The 17264-nt window shown below is 50.1% G+C and overlaps 1 protein-coding gene and 1 long non-coding RNA gene across 14 annotated transcripts in view; one reads left to right on the top strand and one right to left on the bottom strand.

Moving 5' to 3' along the window:
* The window catches only part of RARB (retinoic acid receptor beta), a 771365-nt gene extending 754106 nt beyond the window's left edge, over positions 1 to 17259 (top strand). For all 11 annotated transcript variants that reach the window (XM_086674190.1, XM_086674188.1, XM_086674193.1 and 8 more), the window contains 4 exons: positions 1397 to 1573; positions 13071 to 13275; positions 14106 to 14264; positions 15773 to 17259. In XM_086674190.1, the coding sequence (XP_086530316.1) occupies positions 1397 to 1573; positions 13071 to 13275; positions 14106 to 14264; positions 15773 to 15969 (738 nt within the window). In that variant the 3' untranslated portion in view covers positions 15970 to 17259. The remainder of the gene's footprint in view (positions 1 to 1396; positions 1574 to 13070; positions 13276 to 14105; positions 14265 to 15772) is intronic.
* On the bottom strand, positions 9331 to 15318 carry LOC147577116 (uncharacterized). Of its 3 annotated transcripts, XR_015239931.1 has the most exons (4): positions 14210 to 15318; positions 14048 to 14116; positions 13794 to 13878; positions 9331 to 11212 (listed from the first exon to the last, which is right to left on the bottom strand). It is a non-coding gene; the product is annotated as an uncharacterized LOC147577116 (long non-coding RNA). The 3 variants fall into 3 exon arrangements; XR_015239932.1 differs by having other exon boundaries at positions 9331 to 10020; positions 11010 to 11212; positions 13794 to 15318; XR_015239930.1 differs by having other exon boundaries at positions 14048 to 15318.
* Positions 17260 to 17264: the final 5 nt, after the last annotated feature.

The raw sequence follows: 17264 nt of genomic DNA, 5'->3' as shown, positions 1-17264 counted from the left end.
CCAGCCTGGCGGTGGGACCCGGGGCGCCCGGGGAAGCGTGCATGTGACCGTCACAGCACTGACGTCCGCTAGAGAGTCTGTGCTCTGCTGTTGTCAGTGTAGCGTTTTGTTTTAATTCACACCGTCCCTTTCTTACCTCTTTATTACGAAAACCTGCGGACGCAATGCGGAAGTTGGAGAGACTCGAGTAACGAACGCTGTGATCGCTCCCCAGCCTATCTTACTTCAACTCCCAGCCCTCATCACGCTGTCTCCCCGTTCTATGTTATCCAGAAGTCAGTTACGAATATGTTCTTTGGCCTGTGAATATGTTAATGTTCTCGGGGGGGGGGGGGGCGGGCGGAGAACTGCCACCAACAAAAGCGTAGCCGCCATGTTTTCGTTACGTGAAAGTAGCATCTCGCACCTCGCAAGTAGCATCTCATAGTGAGATCTCACATTCCCATTCTTGCGATGGGTGTCCGTGTGTTTAGCTTATTCGAATCAGAATTCAGCTAAGGTCTATACGTTACAATTGATAAGCCTCCTTGTTTGTTTTTTGTTTTTTGGTTTTTTTTTTAGTCCCCTCCTGTGCCTCTGTCGCTACCTAGCCCCTGGACCCCAGTGGTCTTCTCTCTCCCTTATAGTGCTGCTGTTCTCAGAATGTCCTGCAGGTGGACTCCTTCTGCGTGCAGGTTCTTGTGTCTGCCTTCTTCACCTGGCCGATGCTTCTGAGGCTCATCTGTGCTTGCGGGCTGTGTGGGTGCTCCCTTTGTTGTTCCCACAGGCCAGAGCGGGTGTGCCGTGATTTGCCCATTTGCCGGTCCATCGGCGCCTAAGTCGCGTTGCTTCTAGTCTGCAGCTTTCTCTCTCCGTTTCTTTTGATCCCCTCGCAGTGTATTTGTTGAAGAAACCAATTCGTTGCTTTGACAGAGTCTCTAGCATTCTGGGTGGTGACAGTCGCGTCCCACATAGCGGAACTTAGCACATTCCTCTGCCTCCTGGATTTCCTGCGGTTCCGTGGAGAGGTCCACTCAGATGCTGGCGCGACTGTTTCATAGATGGCGGGTGTGCGATTCCATGACGGATTGCCTCCTTGGTCAATGCCTCGAGCCCGTAATTCATCAGGGTTCTGAAACGGTGCATCTTTATTCCATCATTCGTTCACTTCTTAGCTCGTTCCTAATTCACTTTACTTATTTTTTCATTTCTGTATCTGTCATCTGATGATCCGTTGGGGCAGGGATACGGTATTGAGCATTTGAAAAAGCATCCTAGCCAAACGCAGCCACCCCAACAGGAAGCTCCCTGGTCAAGACTGAAACATCAGTGCATTAATCGGAAATATGCTGCGTTCCTTGCCTTCTGTTGAGCTTTCCAGAAACTCCCCTGACAGTGTTTTTTCCTTCCCTCTTAGAACTCCAGTGCTGACCATCGAGTCCGACTGGACCTGGGTCTCTGGGACAAATTCAGTGAATTGGCCACCAAGTGCATTATTAAGATTGTGGAGTTTGCTAAACGTCTGCCCGGCTTCACCGGCTTGACCATTGCAGACCAAATCACCCTGCTGAAGGCCGCCTGCCTGGACATTCTGGTATGTGCCCTTCTGAACTCTTAGGCGGGGGTTGGGTGGGGGGAGGAGGGGACAGCGATGCTCTGAAGACCTGCAGAGGCTTTGGTTCTCCAGCCTCTCCTCCTGCCACTCCCATTGCACACTGAGCCCCGTCCTTCCTACCTGAATCTCAGTTCCACTCCTGAAAGCTCAGAGACCCCCTCCCCTCCCCAGAGTTGGGCAGAACCTCCTACCTTCTCGACCCTGGTGTGGGAGCCCCCACTGCACGATCTTGGGGAAGGACCCAGCCTGGCTCGGTCACAGGCTTGCTTGCTCCCCCAAAGCCCCTTCCGTGGGCCAGTCCTATAGATCTTTCAAAGGCCGTCACACTTCCCGAAGCCAGAGCGACAGGAGGTGGCACATAGCACCCTAGTTCTACCCTCTGATCTTAAACCACCTGTCAGTGGCCTTGGGAAAATCCCTTCCTTCCATAGGCCTCAGTGTCCCCATCTGTGCAAAGGGAATGGATTCCTGGTGCCTCTCTCCCTCTGCCGTTCTCACACCGTAGCTTCTAGGGCCCTAGAGAGGGTAATGACGACTGTCATACCTTGCCCCTTGTGGGTCTACTGGCTGGATACCTACCCTCTCTCTTCCTGATAGGGGCATCAAGGATGATATGATTCATTCTGGCTGGGTTGGTTTTCTTGGGCAGGGAAGCAGCTCTCATTGGAGGGGACGGGGGTCTGTCCTGCCTGCGGGGGGTGGTATAGGCTGATGGGCCTCTGGAGGAAGTGGGAGGGGAAGCTGGCCTGCGGGGATGCTTCAGAAAATAGAGAAAGTAAAATTAGCTTTCAAAGTGCTTTAAAAGCATAGATTTTTCTTTTTATTACATCTTTCATAGCTTTGGGTATAAACAGTTCTGCAAAGCAAATATAGTTACTCACTGTAATTAAACACACAGTCTTGCTCAGGAGGAGAGAAGACCTCCGTGTGAGGCAGTCGTGCAGGAAGCACGAATGTTTATGTGTCTTTCCACTTACTGGTTGGATCTTAGGAGGAGTGGTAATGGTTACTCGATAAGCTACAAGTTCCAGGGATCCTGAGAGTATGTGTGGTATCTCTTCATCTTATAGCGTCAGAGGGTCTGGGACGAACGTAGGGACGTTCAGGAAAAAATGAAACATCAGAGCAGCGTTCACCTGTCACCTACCCACACCCCACAGAGTCTGCAAACCTCAGCTCCTTGGAGCCTCACACACCTCAGTGAGCCTGGCTGGGGATGGCGATTCATCCCATTTTACAGATAAGGAGCTGGAGACTAGGTGAGTCACCAGGGTCAGGTGATTGCTGGAACCACACCCAAGACCCACATCTTTGGACTCCAAAGCCATGAGAGGATTAGAAGCATAGCCAGGGAGTGGTGTTAGGCGGGCCCTGGGCAGAGAACCAGCCAGACCACCAGGGAATAGCAGAAGCCACTTGAGCAAATCAGTAACGAGGTTAGTAAGGAGCTATTGGAATAATTAACAACAAAGCCTGGGCTTTCTTATCCTTTCCTCACGAGTGCTTAAAGTGTAGCTCTCAGGAGAATGTCACCTAAGCCTCAGGACACCCCCGCGATATTAGTAGAGACTGGAGTCACCAGCGCATGGGGAGAGGTGCCCCAAAGGCCTCGAGTCGCCGAGGGACCTGTGAGGTGGCATGCAGCAGGTCGGTGTCTGCACCAGGGCATGTGGTGCAATTCTGACTCCCTGCATCACACGGCCACCCAGCAGGGCCCAGAGCCTTCCTGATGCTTGGGCTCTGACTTCGGTTCTTTGCTTGTTTCTCAGTCCTCCTCTTGTCTGGCTGCCAGGTGGTGATGGTTTGTGGTTCCTTCAACTCTAGCCCTTTGGGAAAGAAGGAATGAGAAGGATACTTTGAGATCCTCCAGTGGAGCATTTGTTTCTACAACACCCTATGCCTAATGGTTCACGGTGCTTAGATCCCTCCTTAAAATCCCTATCCAACCTCCCGTGGCCATCTTCCCACATCCCACCTTTATAATGAAAACTAAGCACTCCTCTGGTTTGCCTGTACGTCCAAGAATCGGCCCTTAGCCCCTTGGTGGAAACAGGTAGAACAGGAACCAGTTCCTTTTTTTTTTTTTTTTAAGTTTATTTATTTTGAGAGAGAGAGAGAGAGAGAGAGAGAGAGAGAGAGAGAGAATCCCAAGCAGGCTCCACACTGTCAACAGAGCCTGATGTGGGGCTCGAACCCACGAACTGTGAGATCATGACCTGAGCCGAAATCAAGAGTTGGATGTTCAACCAACTGAGCCACCCAGGCTCCCCCAGGAACTAATTTCGATGACCTTCGTCAAGTTATTTAACCTCTCCCAGCCTCCATTTACCTAGCAGTACAAATCGATAAGGTGTTAACTAAAATAAAAGTAATTCTTTGCATGGGCTTAAGTACAGACATGAATATAAACGTGGAACATGTAGTAGATCCTCAGTTGGTGGCGTTGAAATCAGGGACAAAGCTGTCATAAGGACATGGGGGCAATTTCAGCCCCTGTGGCCATGAGTCGGGAAACTGTCAACCACTCCTTCTTGGCTCCACAGGCTTGAGGGGGGTTGGGGTTGGCACAGAGCAGCCACAGGAGGAGAAAACTCTACCCGGGGAAGGGGCAGAGACCTCCAGTCATATGAGATGAAGCAGAAGGGGTACTTATTTGGCCCCAGACAAGAGCTCATTTCCAAGAATTTGTAGCAAAGGCAATTAATCACGAGAGCCTGAAAAATGCACAACTTCAAAGAGCATCTTTCGGATGAGAATCTTCTCAACTAGCTGAGCCATTTAGAAGAATCTTCTTATCTAAGCCATTGATGTCTGGAGAGAGTGAGACAGAAAGACCAGGAGGACACACGGACAGAGACAGGCTGAAGCTGTTGTCAGCCCCTAGAAAGGAAAGTCACGGTTGTCCCGACGCTGTCACGGCCACCAGCGCATCGTGTTGTGTTTGGTCCGAGACGGGCCTCTGTGTCTGAGCGCGGGGCCGCCTGCCGGGGCCGGCGCTGTGCTGGGAAATCACAGGCCGCGCGGGACGTGGTTTGCTTTACAGTCACGAGGGGGGAGCCCCTCAGGAAGGAGGTCCAAGGACAAAGAGTGCCCGAAGCCCGTCCGGCCTGCGCCCCCTGCCACACTGCCCTCTAGAGGGATTTCCTGTCCCAGCGTCTGCCTGTTGGGGGGGACCCTTTGCTGTGGGGACCACAGCCAGGCTTCCCTCAGGGTTGGAGCCCTGCTCTGAGCCTCCTGATTTCCCACAGGGGTCAAGAAGCCGAAAGGTCTCTCCTAAGATGGGCCAAACTTCGAAACCCTTGTGGATAGAAGTTCACCTTCCTTTTCTCGCCCCAGAGTTGTGGCATTCTAAGTTTGTGTTCAGGACAAGAAAGGGAGGCCCGGAGGAGTCCCCTCGCCTGAGTTCTTGCTCACGTTTTCCTTCTTGCTCACTCTCCTTTATCTTTCCTGTCCTGTTTCTTCTCCTCCTCCCTCTAAACTGCCTCTTCTCTGCAGGTAATTGGGGTCAAGTCTCTGTCAACCTAAAAATCGTAAGAAACAACCTTGGAGGCCATCTGGCCTTCACGTTGCTCGCCTCTGCTCCTCCCGGCTGACCTCCTTCCCTCTCTCCCTTTTACAGATACTCACTGAGGCCCTGCTGTGTGCCAGGCAGTGTTCTAGGCTCGATGCCACAGCAGTGAACAGGACAGACAAAAATCCCTCCCCTCATGGAGCTGACCTTCTGTTGGGAGTAGACGGACAGTAAATGAATAGGCAGGGTCTTACGGGGCCACAGAGAAAAAAAGAGGAGCAGGATCGAGGCCAGGAACGTGTCTGTGGTGGACCGGGCTTGATTTTTATGGTGTGGTTAGGGAAGAAGATGACCCTTAACGAAGGGATAGAAAGAGCTGGAACAGTAAAAGACACCAGTCAGAGACATGTGCAAATGAGGGGTCCTGGGGAGTGTAGTTGAAAGGCCCTGGGGCGGGGAGGCCCTGGCAAGCTGAGGAGCGGTGAGGAGGTGAATGTGCCGGGAGGTGAGCGACAGGGCTGGGCCTGAGAGGAAGCGAGCACAAGATGGCCGGTACATTTTCATCCTCGCTGTTAGGAGTCACCACCAGCTTTGGCTGAGGTGTGCCACCGTCCAGCTCTTGTTTCCACCCTTCACTGGTCTCTTCGTGCAGCGCGAGGGAAGAAGTCACACACACAGTTGTCGGGCACTTCCTGTGTGATGTACCTACCTGGGGGATTTGATGGTGGGGAAGAGAGGCGAGCCCTTGCCCTTCCAGAGTTCGTGGTCTGGCCCTGCCACCCTCCCTGGGGAGCTCCCGCCTTTACTACAGACTCGTCTCCCAGGCGCCAACATGGCCCCACAGCCACCCAGCTCCCCCTTGGCCTGCCCCAGCTGCTGACGGTAGTAGTTACAAGTGTGGGCTCTGAAGCCGGTCTGTCCGGGTTCCAAATCTGGGGCTGCTGCTTATCTGCTGTGTGACCTTGGGAAAACCACTCCCCGTCTCTGAGCCTCGGGCGATAGAATAGAAGCCGCCTTTTAGGGACTGGAGAGAATGAAATAAGGGGCTTGGACAGTGTCTGGAACACCGTAGGCTTCAGTCACCTCACACTGTATTGAGCCTCACTACACCCTCCGGGGGATTTTTGGTCTCATCTCCAGTTTGCAGATGAGGCAGCCATAGCTCAAATGGAAGCCGGAGGCCCGTAGGGCCCCGGCAGGCGTTCCTTCTCTCTAGATACTATCCCACCACTTTCTTCTTGGCCAGCCCCTCCGCTCAGCCGAGATGCCCCCTCCTCAGAAAAGGTTTTCCTGACCAGCCGCCCAGTTCCTACCCGCTCCCCACTGGTCTCTCTCGTAATTAGAGACGTGTTCCGCAGCGTCTTGTACGCCTGCTTGTCGGCTCGGGGAGGGCAGGGGCCGCGTTGGGGTTGGTCCCTGGAGCAGGCTTTCAGGCACACTGGAGGCATTCGTTGAGGACTCGGGAATGAACGGTGTGCAGATGAATTAGAGATCACAGTGGGAATCCCAGAATCCGTGGGTCAGCTCCAGTGTGCGGTCTTCCCCTGACAGTCACGCGGGGCCTTCCTGGCTCCTGCCGCCCACGGCTCTCACCGCCCTGAGGGGACACTCCCACGCCAGCGGTAGGAGCACCTTGCTCTGGTGCTCAAAACACGATCTGTGGCTCCTGGGGTCCTGGGGACCATGTGGCTATACAGCCACGGAGGGCCATTCCCACGTGAATCTGTCCTTCTCCCTTCCAGGGGCTCAGCAGAGACAGGACCCAGCCCGAAGAGTGGCAGGCTCTGGCCTCGGAGCCCACAGCCTGGGTTCAGGCTTCAGCACTGCCTCGGGCCACCGGTGCCATCGGGACGAGGCCCCGTGTCTCTCTGACACCCAGCTTTGTCACCCATGGGTCCAGAGCCCTGGCCCTGACTGTCACCAGAAGTCCCCGCGAGGCAGTCAGCGTGGTGGTTAAGGGGGCCGGCTATGGAGCCAGTCCCCCTGGGTTCAAATCCCAGCTCTGCCCTATAGAAGCTGCGTGAAGTGGGGCGGTCATGTGACCTCTCTAAGCCTCCGTTATCTGCTCGGTGAAAGGGGTAGAATGGCGGCTCCTCCCTCGTAAAGCTGTTCGGATAATTAATTAGGTTAATGCATGTGAAACACTTAGTACCTGGCACACAGTAAGGGCTCCTTTAAATTAGATGGTAGCGAATTTGTATTGTGAGCTGTTGACACACCAGGACATGTGTATACACACACACCCAAGCTCGAGCTGTGCTGCCTGGTTCAGCAGCCACAAGCCACCTGTGGCTGCTGAGTGCCTGAAATGTGGCTGGTCTGAAGAGCTGTCATTACGAAATAGACACTCAATTTCAAGCACTTAGTATTTAAAAATGTAAAACACCTTCTTAATGATGTTTTATATTGATTACACGTTCATACAAATGTTTTGAATACATCCGGCGACACAGAATATTGTATCAAATTTAATCCCTCGTGTCTCTCTTGACACGTTAACGTAACGGCTCCTCGCGTGCTGGTCTCAGAAAGGCAGGCTGGTGGCAGGTCTCGCCGGGGAAAACATTTTGTCCCGATGAGCTCATCATAATAGGTGCTATGTAGTGCCAGGGAAGACGGCCTCACAAAGCTGTGTGTGTGTTACTGTTGTTGTTATTGTCACTACTTCAACATTCCCACAAGCGCTGGAGGAGAGTCAAATCCGATCAGGATCTGCCCACCAGTTGCCAAATACAATTAGTGCACAGACCGAGATGTGAGCAATTTGAGCTTTTCTCCTTTGCCTGGAAACTCAGAAGTCGCTGGCTGCCCCCCTCGGGGGGTTACAAGGTGGGAGAGATTCCGAGGAGGGAATCCACTTTGTTAATAATTGAACAGATATTCATTAGCCACCTGCTCTGTGGACAACACTGCCCTAGATGCTAAAGATACAGCAGGGAGCAGGTCAGATAAAGAGCCAGCCTCCTTCTAGGAGCTCATCTTCTACAGGGCCAGTGGTCAGCAAGCTCAGAGAGTGACGGTGCTGCGGGGAAAAGAAAGCAGGGCGATGGGGCAGACTGGAATACTACCCGGCAAGGAAAAAGAACCGGGGCTTTATGCGCTACGGTGGGGAACGTCAGAGATGCTATGGACTAAGTAAAGGCCAACACAAGAGAGACTATAGTGTAGGATCCCCTTTATGTAAAGTTCAAGAACAGGCAAAAGCGATCTGCGGGAATCGGGGTCCAAATAATGGTTATTTGCGGGAGGGGATTGGATCAGGAGGGGCCAAGGGAGCCTGTAGGAGCTGGAACTCTTTGTGTCTTGATCTGGGTGGGTGCACCCTTAGGGGAAAATACATGCAGCTCTACCTGTGAGCTGTGTGCACACTCAAGGCCAGCACGTTATGCTCATTATCTATGGCTGTACGTCAAGTTGCCACAAAACTTAGCAGCAATAAACAATGAGCGTTATTATCTCACGGGGTCCCTGTGAGTTAGGAACAGACTCAGCTGGGTGCCTCTGGATCAGGGTCTTTCATAAAGTTGCGGAAGGGCTGCCGGGGCAGTGGGGGGCGGCTCCTCACAGCTACCTGGCAAGATAGTGCTGGTTATTGCCAGGAGAGCTCAGTTCCCTCCCGCATGGACCTTTCCGTGGGGCTGCCAGAGTGTCCTCATGACGTGTCAACCAGCTTTCCCCAAAATGAGGTTGAAGAGAGCAGTCAGGAGTCCACGGTGCCTCACCTCCTAGGACTTACTCTCCAGAGTCCTACCCGTTGCTTCTAGTGGATTCTATGTTAGCACCAAGTCACTGGGTCCTGCCCACACTCAAGGGGCAGAGGAATGAAGCTTTACTCCTTAAAAGGAGTAGTAGCAAAGAATTTGTGGGCATATATTAAAACCACTGCACCTGCTATATACCCCAGTTTTAAAACGATTTTATATTTCAAATAAAAGGGGTGATATGATAGAAAGTAATGGGTTTTAGGAAGTGTGTTCCCTGTGCATCCTGAGGAGGTGACGTTTGAACTGAGCTCTGAGTAGGGAGAATCATGAAGACCAAGGGAAAGGCATCAAAGGCAGAGGGAACGGCAAACGCATACGCGTTGCTGCTACACTGAGTTGCTAGAGATTCAGAAAGACCAATATGGCCAATATGGCAAGGGGAAAAAGGGGCGGGGGCGGGATAGACAGAGGTCACGGACGCTGCTGCGGGAAGAAGTGTGAACGTCCTGGGTCTGGGAGGGAGATTAGCAAGGGCGAGGCCCCTCTGGTGAATGTTTTGGACCCTGTGCTGTGGCTGTAGGAATGGGAGTGGAGGCCATCCCCGGAGGAGAGGCGATGGCGGTTTGGATTAGAGCAGTCACAGGGACGAGGGGAGAAGGGTGTCGACTGGTCCCTCCTCTGTCCCTGGGATCCCATGTGCTCAGATCTTGCCACAGCTCCAATCTCTGGCAGTCTGCTCCCCGGGGGCACCCAAAAGGCAGTGGAACGATACTCCGTTGTCCTTGCTGAAGGCAGGAAGGCTGCAGTCTCAGGTTTGGCCCTCAGCAGAGCTCTGTGCTGCCCGACAGGGCTCTCCTTAGGGGAGTCAGCCTCGCCCGGGCTAATTTTACCCACCTCGTGGGACTTGCGTGCTCCTCTTTCAGATGAAATACCCTCATTTCAAACAAAGGGCGTTTTTTAATACCGGTGAAGCACTTGGTAGTTGCCACTGGCATTTGACTTGAACAAAGTGAAAGTCCTTGGTTTGTGCCCAGAGGCGGGCCTGGCCGGAAGCCGTGAGGAAGATGCCCGCTGCCCACTGGGCTCAGCCGGGGCAGGGTGGGCGTGGCGTTCCTCCTGATAAAAGAAGACGTTGACCGTTCTCCCATCTCAGGCCATGTGCCTTCGTCTCCGGACAGCCCGTTGATACTTGCTTCTGGTTTTGAACTTTTCTAGAGAGAGAAAGGCAACAGAACATAAACGCTTCATGAGAATCCAAACACTTTCCAACTCCTGAAGGGGGTCTGAAGGGACCCCCTTCAGAATAGGAGAGTCTGTGCACTGCAGTTTGGATTTGGATTTCCAAGTGAGCTGTTGACAGCTTGCAAACGCCTAAATCTTGGTCTTCTGTTCCTTTGCAGCAAACCCTGGTTTCTTTCATTATTGCAGGGACAGATCTAGAGCATTCACTTCTTGGCAGCGTGCTACGGCTGCAAAGACTTCTTTAGTACCTCCTTGATTCCAAACTGGAAAAGCGCCTGGAGATTTTGAGCCCATACGTACTGAGCCTACTCGACTCTGCCCATCGCACGATACCTCCCTACGCAGGCACATTTCCTCGTGATCCTCCAGGTGGTTGAAGGGAACATGGGCTGGGGGCTAGGAGTCCTGTGGTCTGCCCTGGCACCGTTGCTTGCGTGACCTTGGGCACTGTACTTCCCCCCCCCCCCCCCCGCCCTGCCCCCCGCCAAAGGCTTTCAGGGGAACACAGGTGGACAAGTAACTCTCGGTTCCTTTGCTGCTCTGACTCTGGCAATGGCTTCATAGCCCATCAGCTACCAAGATGAAGTGCAACAGGTCAGCCGATCGGGGACCCAGAGGAAATGGCTCAGAGAGGCCCCTGGGCAAATACCTGAAAGGCAGAAATAGCCACCCATCCAGAGAAGAGGAATCTTTGTAATGGTTTAGTGACCACTCACATTCAGATGCTTTCCAGTTCACGGTGCCGCTTGGTCACAGAATAGGAAATTAAGTTTGAGGTTGTGCCCCTCTCGCCTCAAGTTTGTAAAATTTTCCGTTTCCAGACCACAGGCCGTGCGTTCCCGTATACCGGTAGGTCACCATGGATAACTGTTCAGGTTGTACACGGTGCAAAGGCACCCAGCTAAGAAGGCAAATGAGGCTCATATCCAGATTAACGCCAGGCCAGAGGTCATCTCACCTTAGGCGGCTGGAGCGGATAGCAGCCTGCGGAGGAACGAGGCAGCTGTGAAGCAGAGGCTAAGAGCATAGTGGAGTGCTTAAGTGCTGGAGACAGGTCGCCTGAAGCGAGTCATGCCATCTTGTAGTTAGGCGACCAAGGACAAGCTGTTTATTCGCATTGGTTTCCCCGTCTGTAAAATGGGATAACAATAGTCCTAACTCCTGGGTTGATACAAGAATTAAACAATATGTTAAAAGTTAGCATGGTACCTGGCACGTAGTCGCTGATCAATAAAAACATTAGCTACTATAAGTTGGAGGCCAGAGTGCTAATCATTCACCGTTCTCCTCTCAGGAGATGTCCTGACCAAGAGTCGGACGTTTTTTAATCCACGAGCGTCCCATGCCCTCACTTTACGGGGCGGGACATCCTCATGCTCCTGCCCAAGTCCGAGTCCTGCATGTAAGAGGAGGGCTGGCTCCTGGCCCAGTCTTCTTGGAGGTTCAGGGAACACCAGAGCAAGGACCCAAGAACATGCGACCTTTCCAGTGTGACCGCCCTGCCCCCTGGCTAACTGTGCTCCAGTGGCTATGAGGCCTTTGCGGTCACTTAGCCAGTCAGGATGGTCCTCTGCACGGGAGCTGTCCTTACCCCCCAACCCCCCAACGCTTGCCTTCAAGATAAAAGATTTGACCTAGTTCCTGCTTTAGGAGTCTTGGTGAGAATATGGAGAGTGGGGAGGGCTGTACGTCTGGGACTTCCCTGCCAGCTGGGAGTCCTGTGGCTTCGTCCGAGAGCCACCCCCTCTGCATGTGGCCGCATCACAGGAAGATGGCAGAGCCTTCTGGTCACATCTGTCCTCTCGGTTGACACTGAAGTTCATGGTGACCACACCCAAAGTGAGGACCAACATCTGGGAAAAAACACTCAGCTCCATCCACCTACTGGGTTCTTCACTCCTGGCCAGGTGGAATAAATTTGTCTCTGTGCTTCGTGAAGCTCTGAGACTTTTTTAGATGAAAAAGTCAAATGTGGAAACCTGGTTGGCAGAAAGGTCCCTCACAGTTGTTGGTGCAGAAATATGCTTCTGGGTGGCTGAGTGTTCCAGAATGCACGGAGCGTCTTGCCCACAGTGAGGACTGACAGGGCAGCAGGAACACCAGAAAGGTGTTTTGGAGTTCACCATGCTGAGCGAGGCCCGAAGGCCCCGAGCCCGGAGCAGGCAACTTCCCAGTAGCAGGTGTGCTGGGGTGGCCGGCAGAGTTTTCTATCAAGGCCATGCGAGGTGGCATTGCGAGACTGTGGCATCGTGACCAAGGTTGCTTACCTAGGATCCCAGCCATATTTCTGAGCTCAGTTGAAATGTTGCCTCTTCTGGGTGTGTGCGCCCTGGACTCGCTCCCACCGGTGTCAGAGGACGTCCAAACGCCCAACTGCCTTCCCGGCTCCACCCCTGCTCGTACTCTCCTTGTCTGTGGAGCTGCGTGACCAGAGGCATCACGGAAGAGGGGGCCTCACCTGGGTTTGAATCCAGTGCAGTCACATGTTAATTGTGTGACACTGGCCATACGGCTTCACCTTTCTGAGCTTTAGCCCCTTATCTGTAAAATAGGAATAATAGTCACTCTAGGGCGTTGTTTGAAAGATTGAACGTAGGGCATGAGAACATTTGACATGTACTAGGCATTTAATGGTAAATATTGCCTTTTTTTTTTTGTAGACTGTAAGCTCTTTAAAAAAAATCTTGTTCTTCTTATCCCCAGCACCTGGCACAGTGCCTGGGACATAAGTAGGTACTCAGTAAATGTTTATTCAAGTCAAATGAATTACTTTTAGCACAAGTGGTTCTCAAAATTTCTTTTGTCCTTTTATTGTTCCCTAAATAACGTTAACCCATGTTTTGACTTCTGTTCTTTTAATGAAAGAGCTGCAGAAGACATCACACATCCCAAAGCGGGACCGTGTGCGTGTGATGCAAGAGGTCTTTGGAAATCTACGTGCCTAGATCTGGTTGATGCTGTAAGAACAAGCTGGCTTTGATGACCCATCAAATATGCTTTTTTTTTTTTTCCCTTCCAGATTCTTAGAATTTGCACCAGGTATACCCCAGAACAAGACACCATGACTTTTTCAGATGGCCTTACCCTAAATCGAACTCAGATGCACAATGCTGGATTTGGTCCTCTGACTGACCTTGTGTTCACCTTTGCCAACCAGCTCCTGCCTTTGGAAATGGATGACACAGAAACAGGCCTTCTTAGTGCCATCTGCTTAATCTGTGGAGGTACCAACTACCTAGAAAACCCTCATGAGATTCCATGAAGAACAACTTGCACTTGTCATTCATGGGAAATTCCCATCTCCATTCCAGAGTTATTTTGCATGGAAAAAGACACGTGAATAAATAGCCAGGCATGCATGCTTGGGGTCCGTTGCATTTTTCCATATGGTTATAAATTAAATAAAGGTACTTGGGATCCTGTTGCTCTGAAATACCACAGTGCTATTTCTCCAGTTGCCACAGGTATTATTTCAAAGGTAGGATCAGACTGTTGTAAAATAAATTGCCCAGGGACATTTTAATGATAATGCTAGGGACTTGATTGTGCTGTTTGCTACTTTAGTGGCTGGGACTACAATTCATTGGTTCGTCTCCCCCAACCCACCCCCACCCCAACGCCCAAACCTTGAAGGACCAGGATAAAATATGGCTTTCTGCTCTGTACTGACCCCTACTGGCTCACAGGAGGTTGAATCATAAGTGGTTAAAAAGTAATGGCTTTGATTACGGGGCCTGTTTACCTTGCTGTTAGAACCATCCTGCTCAAGGCTTGTTTGAATTCAGTTCATTAGTGACACCTCCTGGTCACAAGGAGTAATTCTCTTCCTGGAACAAAAGCAACCAGGCATCAGAATGTGCTTTTGACCAGCAAGAGGGACATGTTCAAGTATCACTGCCTAAAGCAGTTCCCTGTATCTTCAAAGTTGTGTATGTGATGGAATCATCACATTAATAAAATGATAATGTGCTGGGAGGAACAAGGACGCACGCTCACCTGGCAGGTGCGTGACTCTTGCTGCCCTAATTGTTTATCCTTTATTCCTGCTGTCTAGACCGCCAGGACCTTGAGGAACCAACAAAAGTAGATAAGCTACAAGAACCACTGCTGGAAGCACTAAAAATTTATATCCGAAAGAGACGACCCAGCAAGCCTCACATGTTTCCAAAGATCTTAATGAAAATCACAGATCTCCGCAGCATCAGTGCGAAAGGTAGGTCTCGAAGTCTATGTTGTATTCACCAAGTGGTCCTGACTTGTTTTTAAACTGATGTTTTCATTCAGGATGTTTGATAATAGCTGTCTTTTTGTTGTTGTTGTTCCGGAATTCATTTCTCACGGAAATCAGAAGGAATATAGTATTCACCCTTTAAAAAAAAAAAAAAATACCTTAAATCTTACCCTGCTCGATGATCTTAATAGATTGAGTTTATAATTCAGATTACTAAGTAAATAGAAAAACTGTTTTCAGGAGAATGTACTCTATGACAGCCTTTTTCATCTCATGCCTTGGCACACATGCTCTGGTTGCTATAAACTTGACTCCAGTTTTTCCTGACCATCCAAACCTGGGGAAAACGAATAGTACTTAGGGCAGTTGTTACTGGCTGAAGTCTCTCTCTCCATCGGTGTTGCCGTTGCTATCTCGCGTGTAGGCAGATTTACTTCTGCACACTTCTCAGCAAAGGAACTCTTGCTCTCCTGAGAGGTATAAATATTCTTGGCCTAGTGATTTTCAGTTTGTGTGGCAACGCGAGCAATTACAGAAGTGCCTAGAGCTATATCACAGTTGAGTGTTAGCGTCCGGCTTTGCTGTGTGGAGAGAAAACTCGGCAGCTATCCCTGGTACCCAGCCTGCTGCGGTCCTTCTCCTTCCCCATTAGCCTGCTCTGCCCCTGAAGGCCTGGCCGAGCCAAGGAACCAACTCTGCATTTCACAAAGTGCTTAAAAAACACGGTGAATTTGTTGGACGAGGAGTCTCGATTCTTGAGCTACTTCGAAGAGGTTTCCTCGATGAGCCGTTCCTGAGTTCATCCTTAGCATGGGGTTCAGAGTCTCTGCAAACAGCAGATACCAGTGCTTGGCCATTAGAATTACGAGGTCTTTGATTTTAAAAACAGTGAGGCTGTTTAACTTAATACTGTCATTGTCTAGATCTAGCTAGGCCGGTGCTAATAGAATTTACTGTGATTATGGACATACTCTCTAATCTGCCTTGTCCAATACAAGGAGCCACTAGCTACACGTGGCTCTCGAGCACTAAAAAAGTGTCTTAAATCGTCGCACGTGGCTAGTGCCTGTTGCCCCGGACAGGGCAGTGCTGCGTCCAAGTTGACAAGCCGCCCATTTGTCAGTTGTTACCTGTCGCTTCCTTCCTTTGCGGGTAACTGGTATCCTTGAAAACTGTCTTGTTGGAAGACACGCTCTTTCTGGTCTTTTATCAAGAACGTCTCTTTGTAAATTAAGTGAATATATGTTGACACTGTTTCCTACAACTGACTCGGGCATGGGAGCAGCACATTTAAGGAAGTCACCGCGTCTGTGCTGCTTTTCTATAGATGGAGTAGAAATATTTAAATGTCGTAAAATTAGGGTAGCCTCAGGAAGGCACTGGCAGCACGGTTTTCACCAAAACCCTCGTTCAAGTCAGTGAAGGTGGAGCCTTAGTTCTTCAGCTTGACTCCTTATCTCTACCAGATTTCTATTATCTCTCTTTAAAAGGTGCAGAACGTGTAATTACCTTGAAAATGGAAATTCCTGGATCAATGCCACCTCTCATTCAGGAAATGCTGGAGAATTCTGAAGGACATGAACCCTTGACCCCCAGTTCGAGCGGGAACCCAGCGGAGCACAGTCCCAGCATCTCACCCAGCTCGGTGGAAAACAGCGGGGTCAGTCAGTCACCACTGGTGCAATAAGACACTTTCCAGCCACTTCAAACATTCCCCAGTACCTTCAGTTCCAGGATTTAAACCGCAAGAAAGAAACATTTTTACTGCTGCTTAGTTTTCAGACTGAAAATATATTAAAACTCAAGAAGGACCAAGAAGTTTTCATATGTATCAATATTTACTCCTCACTGTCTAACTTACCTAGAAATACAAACTTTTTAAATTCTAAAACTCAGCCATTTCGTGCAACCAGAAACTAGTTAAAAGCTTCTATTTTCCTCTTTGAACACTCAAGATTGCATGGCAAAGACCCAGTCGAAATGATTTACCCCGGTTAAGTTTCTGAAGACTTTGTACATACAGAAGTATGGCTCTGTTCTTTCTATACTGTATGTTTGGTGCTTTCCTTTTGCCTTGCATACTCAACCAAGACACCGAGGTTGCGGAACAGACTACTGCACGCGTCCAGCTGAGAGAGGCTCAAAAAAATAACTTGCTTTCACAGAGTAATCAGGACACCAAGGTAAGGAAAGGGGACTGTTGTACAGTATGACAAAGCTAGAGAGAAGTCTAATTTAGTTAGTACAGAAGCTTGTCCTTGCTCTTTCTGACGCTCTCAAACTGCGTCTTCTATTTCATGTTGCCCAGTAAAAAGATACAAATTCACTGCACTAGCAGAAGAGAATTCTGTATCGGTGTAACTGCCAGTTCAGTTAATCAGATGTCATTTGTTCAACTGTTAATGTCACTGTAAGAGTGGTTTATCTTAATGACATAACTACACAATTTTTTTTTTAAAGATACATTTTTACAGTAATGGTAGCCTCCAAGGCAGAAACGCTTTTCAGTGTTAATAAGTTTTTGTTTACCTGTTCACAAGCCATTAGGGAAATTTCATGGGATAATTACAGACTGGTCTACCACCTACACCGTGTAACTCCAGTGTCCTTCCTCATTCATGCCTGGTATTGAGGGTTTGTTTTTTTTTTTTTTCCCTAGCCTCCTTGATGCCCAGGGGCTAGTATGAACCCCTAAAGGCATGGACAGAGAATCTGCATCCTTTGACCTTGTTCAATCACTATGAAGCAGAGTGAAAGCTGTGGTAGAGTGGTTAACAGATACAAGTGTCAGTTTCTTAGTTCTCATTTAAGCACTAGTGGATTTTTTTTTTTTTTTTGATATATTAGCAAGTCTGTGATGTACTTTCACTGGCTCTGTTTGTACATTGAGATTGTTTAACAATGCTTTCTATGTTCATATACTGTTTACCTTTTTCCATGGAGTCTCCTGGCAAAGAATAAAATATATTTATTTTAAGAGTG

This window comes from Puma concolor, chromosome C2, assembly GCF_028749965.1.
Source record: "Puma concolor isolate L17-30 chromosome C2, mPumCon1.1.hap2, whole genome shotgun sequence".
Lineage (NCBI taxonomy): Eukaryota > Metazoa > Chordata > Mammalia > Carnivora > Felidae > Puma > Puma concolor.
The sequence above is the reverse complement of the archived record's forward strand: the minus strand, read 5'-3'. Positions and strand labels throughout refer to the sequence as shown.